General features: G+C 58.9%; 1 protein-coding gene across 1 annotated transcript in view; it reads right to left on the bottom strand.

The window, feature by feature from the left end:
- Positions 1-5,440, bottom strand: part of BCL9L (B-cell CLL/lymphoma 9-like) — a 10,533-nt gene extending 5,093 nt beyond the window's left edge. The window contains exons 1-5 of the mRNA XM_009879523.1: positions 5,140-5,440; positions 3,301-3,423; positions 1,678-1,888; positions 838-922; positions 5-441 (exon numbers count right to left, since the gene is read on the bottom strand). Coding sequence (XP_009877825.1) covers positions 5-441; positions 838-922; positions 1,678-1,888; positions 3,301-3,423; positions 5,140-5,440 — 1,157 coding nt within the window. The remainder of the gene's footprint in view (positions 1-4; positions 442-837; positions 923-1,677; positions 1,889-3,300; positions 3,424-5,139) is intronic.
- Positions 5,441-8,205: the final 2,765 nt, after the last annotated feature.

The raw sequence follows: 8,205 nt of genomic DNA, 5'->3' as shown, positions 1-8,205 counted from the left end.
CTGCTCCTTCGAGAGCCCTTCCGAGTTCATGGGGTTCCTGGGGCCCAGGCCTGCCTGCCCGTTCCCCGGCATCCCTGGACCCGGGCCCTCCCCGAGGAGGCCGGAGCCAGACGTGGCGGAGGAGTCCACTTGCCCAGGCTGCATGGTGTTGGCAGACGCGGTGGGCGTGTTTGGGTGGTTACTCCCAGGCTGGTTGCCGCCGCTGTTGTTCCCCAAAGAGTTGGGAGTCAGATCTCTCCGGACATCTTCACTTGTGCCTTCCTGGGGCAGGCTGCTGGATGCTGGCAAAGGTGCTTGGGTGATGGCCTGAGGTGGAGGCTGCGGCGGGGGAGGCTGCGGCTGACTCGCCTGCGGTGCCGGTGGCTGGGACTGTGGAGTGTTGGCAGCAGGAGGGTTAATCGGAAGCGGCTCAGCAACCCCCAGCACTTTAGGAGCTGGCGCCTGGCAGAGAAAAGGGAAATAAACGTGAGCAGGAAAAACCCTGGGTAGACATTCTTCCCTGCATCCCGCAGGAGACCTCTCTGTCCCAAAAACATGCCCCGTGGCAGTTCACCTTCATTCCTCGCGGGGAAGAAGCAGGCCCTGGAAAGGCACGATCAGGTGTTCTGCCCACGTGGCTGCAGGGCCCGATCCCAAACCTTTCACAGCTGACAGCAGCCAGGACTCACTCCGAAGAGGTTCCACAGCAAAGCAGCTTCCCACCCCACTGAAAGGGCATTCTGACAGCCCCTTCCTCCTCAGCTGACCCAAGAGCCGGGGGGACAACAGCCACCTCAGAAGGGAATGGTCCCTCAGCAGCATGTGCCGACAGAAGCATTTGGTTCATGGCTGGTATACCTGGTCTAGCTTTGCACGCGGGACATTCTGCTGATGGTAGGCCAGAATAGAGTCAGCTCGGCCCTGCAGGACAGCTTCCGCAGCTCTGGGGAGAGAGCACAAACTGCTCAAGAACAGGCATTGTACCCCATACCACCCATCCCAGGCCCCAGGTGCCACCTCCGTGCTTCAGTCCCATGGAAAAAGGGAAATCTCTGGAGGTCACCAACAAGGGGGGATATTCTCAGAGTCCTCCCGCCTGTCTTGCACAGGTGCCAGTGAGGTTCTCCAACTGATGATTGCTTGCCCTGGATTTCCCTCCTCCCACCTCCTGTGATGGGCACTCGGCTCTGCCTCGTGCCTACTGCTGGTCTAAGGTGGCCATCACTGAGATGCTCTGGGATCTACCACGCCCAGCCTGCGGTATAGCAGAGCTCTAACACTAAACAGCCTTGCTAAGACTCCACGGCTGAGACGATGCACAACAAAAGGGAGGAATCGAGCGGAGGACACCAAGTGTAACACGCCACTCCCCATGACACCCAGCCCCTCGGATACTTCCGAATCAGAGCAGCAGTCCGTACTGCTTTGGGTGACTTTCTGTGTTGGGTGCTGACCAGGTGTACTCAACGGCACGCGTTGCAGAATGCGGTGCTGGGCATCGCTGGGAGGAAGCGTGCATTTGAGACAAAGTTTGCCCACCAGCAGTAGCTGCCAGCAAACCTCCTAAACCTCAGGGGGGACCCACTCTGTGCAACCAAAGCGACATGGGTCTGTCCAGCTCTCTCGTACTCGAGTGCAGCAGGCAGGTATGGCGGGCCCCGGGCCTGCGGAGGACGGACGGGTGGATTTACTGCTTACGTGTTAGCAAGGTGCGTTGTAAAGACGTAAACGAACTGCGAGGGCTGCTTTCCTGTTCCGCCGCCTCCACCTCCTGCAGCGTCTGACCGTAAGCCGGGGGCAGCACCATGAGGCACGCTGGAAGAAGTGGTCTCATTCAGGTTCGGCAGCGGGTTGGACCCTGGGCCAAGCTGTGAGGCGGTGGACATCGCAGGATCTGCTACATTACAGTCTGCGGGAGCAGAGGGGAGAAGCGGCTGAAGGCAGCGCGGCGCGACAGCCTAAAGGGCCGCCTCTGCTGCGGCTCCCGGGGAAGGAGCGGGCGGCAGGGAGGGAGCCGGGGCAAAGACCTGCGGGGAACGGGCAGAGACGCCGCCGGCCGGGCCACCGGGAGGTGGCAGCACTCGCCTGCCCGTCCCCCCCGCCGCCTGCCCGTGCCCCTGCAGGGGCCGACACTCTCCTGCCCCGAGGAGTGGGGCAGGAGGGGATGCTGTCCACCGAGGCGGTGACTATTAATTGTCAGCTGTTGTTAAATAATATTCTTAAGTAATACTAATAAGCATTGAAGTTACCAGAGGCGTGCAGTGCCTTCCTCTTGCCTAGCTCCTCGCACACACACGCACGCGCTGCGCCCAAGGCAGGCTCGCCTCCTCTCCTCCCCGCACACCTACTGAGCTCCAGCGGCAGCAGCCCAGCCCTAGCACAGCACCATTTAAAGAGAAGAAATGCCACTGGGCATCTGGTGCGGGGACGCAGGCGCTGCCTGGACAGCCCCACCTTGACCTGCTCTAATTAGGTAGATTTCGGAGCAGGCTCCAACAGGGATGCGGCACTATCCCTTCCCACAGGGGCTGTGAACTGCGCAGAGAAACACAAGAGAACGTCCTGGAGAGGATGGCTAGGGGGCACCGGCAGGCATAAAGGCCACCCTCTACTTGGTTTCATACGCTTCCATCAGCTGTGGCCCTTGGGGCCCACAGGACCTAGCCCCGTCCTCTCAGATATTCTCCCTGCTGCAATTTGAAAGGAAACCGAATTCTAGATGCCAAAAAAAAAAAAATAAAAAATCTCAGTCTGGATGCTTTTAGAAATCGGGAGAGACCTACAGTTTGTCACCCCAAAGGGTGCACACCTTGGCCGGCTCAGCCCTGCCAGAACCGCTGTCAAGACCCCAAGAGCCTCTTTAGCCTCCCACTGCCTTTAGAGCAGAGCTGTGGAGAGCCAGGCGGACGGCCTGGCACAGACTTCCGGCTGCGACGAGGGCAGTGCATGCTGTGTGGTCTGGCTGACGCTATGACCACGGTAGGCACGCTTAACCAGATTTAAGCCAGACACACTTTCAAGATGGCCATTCTGCCGCTAGTGCGGCCAGAGCGACGTACAGCGGGGACACCCAACCTCAACACCGTCCCCTCCAGCACCTCAGCAGCATCTCCACAAAATGGGTCCGACGCCTCACTGCATCGCCAGACGCACTCTCGCAGCACAAAGACCGCCAGCTGCGATGGCCCACCATGCCGCGTGCCCGGCTAAGTCAGCACGCACAGGCAAAGCCAGAGGTGCCAGCGCCATCTGCCCTGCTGAGCTGCAGGAGGGACCTGGCTTTGTTCAAGCTTCTGAGCTGGTAAGGAGGTAGACGCTCACTGTGTGCACTGCTGATGGGCTTGTCGTCTTCCTCGCTGTCCGGCCCAGAGCACCATTCGTCCCCACTGTATGGCTGCTTCCTTTCCAGCACGCACCGCCGCTTGCTACGGGGAGCCACCTCACCTGCAAAGGGACAGAGCCATCAGAAGAGCTGCGGAGACCTGGCAGGGACTGGGAAGGCTGCGGCCCTGCCCAGCTGTGTGCTGCACGCCGGCACTGCCAAGCCAGCCAGGATGTGCCAGGCGAGAAGCCTTGCACCGACATCTGCCCAGCCCTGGTAGAGGCCTGAAGCACCTGCTCAGTCCGGGCTCCTTGTCTTTGCAGCCAGACCTGGTGAGACTCCCCTGTGAGAGCAAGCGATGCAGAATGAGATGTATTTCTCACTGTCTGAAAGGAGCCTGCAAACACAGAACGTGTCCAACTGCGCTTCCAAACCGGACAGCTTTGGGTATTAAGCCGAAATTTAAGGGGTCTGTGATTTAGCAATTAAAACCTGGAAATGGCACGGGAGGGGACATTCACATTCTTTGTAGGAACGAGATAGACTCTGCCCTTCAGAGACATCAATCAGGCAGTGGCCTCTATGCCCTCTGTAAACTTGGGTGCTCCCTCCATTTCTTACATGGGGCTGAAGCAGCTCAGAGAAGACGCAGCTCGTCTAAAGGCACCCAGCAACTCAGGGAAAGGGATCAGACACAGGGTGGATAACTTCCAGTCCTGTCCTTTGACTCTACTCTAACAGTCTGGCCTCCCTTTTTTACATCACCTCATGGTTTCCAGGCCATAGTCACACGACCTATCAGTGCACTGCAGCAGGAACGAAGGAGATTCGGGCATTCTTGATACAGCCATTTTAGTAATTTTCCTGTGGACGTCTGGGCTACACGCAAGTACTGGGATAAAGCTGCAAATGCTCATGACTGGCGGCATACAGTAACCCCTCAACGCAACTGGGAGAAAGCTTTCCTGGGGGCAGGAGGTCTGTTCAGGTATGTTCTACCCGTTCTTCCAAGGCACAGCTCTGGCCTACGCCAGTCAGGCAACACAGCTTTGGCTGCGAAACCGAATGCTTAGGGGCAAGAGCCAGAACAGCAGCTCTGCATTTGGGGGACTGCAACTTCGGGTGGCCGTGTGTGAGTCTTGGTTGCAACAAAGGGCGCCACTGGGATTTCTCCTCTGACAACCCCCCACAAGATGCTCGTGCGCCCCGTGCAGCCGTTGAGCACAGAGCTGGGTGGAACGCAAGAGGCTGCAGGGAAGGCTGGTGAGGACAGGGAAGCCAGAGGGTTTGGAAGCACTGACTCAGCCCTTTTCCAGAAGCCACGTGCTGTAACACAAGAGTCATCCATCGCTGACGAAACCACAGAACTGTTCAGACAGCGACCCTCACAGCACCTCCTCGCTAACCACGACCGAGTCGTCAGGCAGCTGCAAGAACACCACAAAGGCAGCTCTTTGCCAACAGCAAGGAGACAGAAAACAACTCAACTCGGTCCCAAGTGGAAAGTCTGCACCCTGCAAAGCAGAGGTGTTTGGTGCTGTTTCAGTGAACCACGGTCTTGCTTAGCTTAGCCCATGGAAACCAGAGTCCCAGATTCTTGGTGTAACAAACACTTTAGGGGAAGAAACGTAAAAGACAATGTTCAGCCACTCTGGTCCCAAAACCGTGGATGTGACAAGTAGTGATGCAAAGACGCAGAAGCAGCCAGGACAAGCCCGGACAGAAGCTGCAGCACAGAAACCCAAGATGCTCACAGCTGCTCCCATCCCAGGTCCTGCCAGGACGCTTGGAGCAACTGCGAGGAGGACGTGCTGAGGCAAAGTTTAGGAGAGCATTACCTTTTGATTCTGCGTCCTGTGAAGGGGTGCTGGCTTCTCGCTGTTCTCCGGAGTCCACCGAGATGCTTCGTTCCCGTTTCACCTTGCCCTTCAAGGAGCTGAAGTTTGGGACAGTGTTCTGGCTGTTTTTCAGTCCAGAGTTGCCAGGGGAGATCTGAGTGGCCTTGCTGCCATGGCTGCCCGTCCCCACACCCTTAGAGCCCAGGTTGCAGGTGGGTGCTTGGCTCACGTTGTGGTGCTGGGCCGGGGCACCGGTGCTGCCTGCCTTGCCATGGCTGGGCAGTTTGTTGTCAGGGTGCATTGGTTTGGCTAAAGCTTCCCACAGCGCCAGTGGAGGGAGCTCCCAGGCCCTTCGGTCAGAAACCTGCAAGAGAAGAGGGCAGCGAGTGAGCATGGTGGTGCCTCTTGTGTGTGCGCAGCTGCCGGGGGCACTGCCCCGGGCCAGGGCACGGGCTTGGTCGCAGGGCCAGACAAAGCCTGCGGCAAGGCACAACCCAGAGTCGTTCCTGCTGGCAATTAGCCCTGGCCCCTTCGAGCCAACGATCCTGCTCCACAGTGAGCTGCATGCGGACCAGCAGTGAACTCCCACCCGGGCACGGCGGGGTTGCCAGCGCTCCAAGGCACAGGCGCAGACACCGGGGTCCTCATTTCCGAGGCCGTGACGAGAACAGGGTGCTCCATGCCAGCCTGGCCCTTGGTGAGCGGGACGGATCCTTGGAGCTCTTTTCCAGGTGTTCCCAGAGCTCAGACATCTTTGTGACCCTGAACAGAAATTCGGTGCCCTACTGGTTTACAGGGACCCCCCTCTGTAATTAAGTAAGTTTCCTCTGCTTTGCAAAACACACAGGAGACAACGGAGCAGACAAGAAAATGGTCTTGATGCAAGCCTATAAAGAAAAAGCTGAGATGGGGCAGGGGAGGACTAAGAAGGTTGAGGCAGCTGAGGAGAAGGTGGCGGTGAGTTACAAGGCAAGGGCAGAGCCGGGAAGTGCAGGCACTCATCAGCTAAGCGGTATCATATCCCAGGGGCCTGAGGGACCATTCCAGCTCCTGAAGGACCACCCCGGCTCCCGCTCCGATGTCCTGGGTGAGAGGGAGCATCCACTTCAGCAGCAGCTCCCAGCCCAGCAGGATGATGCAACGTGCGGCAGCTCTGCTGGGGTGGCAGGGTGAGGCTCTCCCGCTCCAGACCCAGCCCAGCCTTCCGTACAGCCCCGCAGGCCGAGGCAGAGCCTTCCAGGGAAGAGGCGGTCAGGGCAGAGCACGCAGGCTTCTGGGCTGGAGGACGCGCACGCAGCTGAGCAATGCTGCAGCAGCCCTCCTTGCAGGATCTATTCGCCTTGGCAGAATCTCTTAGGCTCATGCTGGGATTCTTCCCCTCGGAGCTCCACACGGGCATTAGACATGACATGACTGGGATGCGGCTCCACAGTACCTGAGCACACCGTGTGTTCTGGAAGGATGCTCCCAACCCTCAGTTCAACAGACGACCCTGCTAACTGCAGGGCGCAGCCCTCCTGGCCTATGAGTACCTCCCCACCTGCAGTAAGTAGCCTTCTTCAACGTGGCATGGGCAGTGCGGGACATCAGCCAGCCTTACCTCAGGGGCTACTGGAGCAGGAAGAGGACATCCCTGACCTTTGGACACGGCTCTTACACACTGATTCTTCCTGGCCTGAACCGCATTCACTGCCAAGCCCTCGGAGACAGTCCCAGTGCAGAAAGATGCACGTCCCCATGAGAACTACTCCCAGCTTTCTTCATCTACGGCACGTAACTCTTACTGCATCAGGGCACCACGTTCCTCGGCTACAGCCTCCTCGCTCCCCCAGCCAGTGACCCCAAAACTGCAGAGACCCCCCACACACACACCCGTCCGTCACAGTCTTCTCTACTTCTCGGGGGGCAGGGGGTAGGAGAGTAAACAACACGTTTGTGGAAGCTGAGGCACTACTCTCTGCTTACGCCTGCTACATGCTTTGCATGACACCCCCCTCCGACGCACTCAAGAACCTTTCCTGTGCACAGGCAGAGCCATTTCCCGGCACACAGGGGTTACAGGGCCTATGGTCTGCTCCTCCCATCTGGACCGAGCAGGCCAGATGCTGTGCACAGATTTCTCCTGCCACCCAGGGACAGGAAGCACCGGCTCCAGACCAAACCCCTCGTCTCTAAATAGCGCCGCAAGAGCTCAGCAGCACTACACACGCTGCTCCTGGCTTGCCGAAGGCGGGCCTGAAGACATACCACCGGCAAAAGCCAACCGCTCGCTCTGCTAGGGCTAAACGCTGTACCCAGAATGGCACGCAAGCGAAGAGCAAAGCACTCCCGGCAGACCTGTAATCCCCAAAAGACGGCGACCGCCACAAGGCGCAGGCTGCAGCGTGCCATCCACTGCCAGGGAGCTCCCTGCCCGCACAAGGGACTGCGTGGCACCTGCCTCCCTGCGAGGCAAGGCTGAGCCGGCGGCTGGCTGGCACACCGCGGCGCCCGACCAGAGCAGCCTGCACAAGCCGCGCCATCGCGCAGCCCACCCAGGCATTCCTAGCTAGTTAGTGGGATCAACGGTGCATGGCTTGGCCTATCGCCGCTGCCTAACTAGCGAGTCGTTAGTGGCTCTCTCCTCCTCCGCCTCCTCCCCACGCGCACCTCGGCGAGGGCTCTGCTCTAGCCTGGAGGAAGATGGTGAGCCACAGCGCTGATTAATTTTCACAGCACATAAGGGAGTTGCTAGCCCTTTAAGTGTCAGCCAGTCTCGCTCGCTCGCTCTTGTTCTCCAGGGACCTATTAATAGCAGCTGGAAAGATCACATCACTCTCTGGATATTTATACCCCTCATTCCACACCGGGAGAGATTTATGTCAGAGCTGCCGTCCCAGTGCCTGCCCAATTGCTCTGTCAAACCGCTCACAGGGGGAGGGGAGCAGAGCGGGGAAGGAGACATGGAGAGGGCAAGCGGGGAGGAGGAGAAGGTCCATATGGCACAAGCTGCAGCATTAAGCACGCATGCTGCCTGCAGCCGCTGGCTGGCCAGCCGCAGGGGGGCTTCAGCCCCGCTGGAAGAGG

Source organism: Charadrius vociferus, unplaced genomic scaffold (assembly GCF_000708025.1).
Source record: "Charadrius vociferus isolate BGI_N301 unplaced genomic scaffold, ASM70802v2 scaffold172, whole genome shotgun sequence".
Taxonomy (NCBI): domain Eukaryota; kingdom Metazoa; phylum Chordata; class Aves; order Charadriiformes; family Charadriidae; genus Charadrius; species Charadrius vociferus.
The sequence above is the reverse complement of the archived record's forward strand: the minus strand, read 5'-3'. Positions and strand labels throughout refer to the sequence as shown.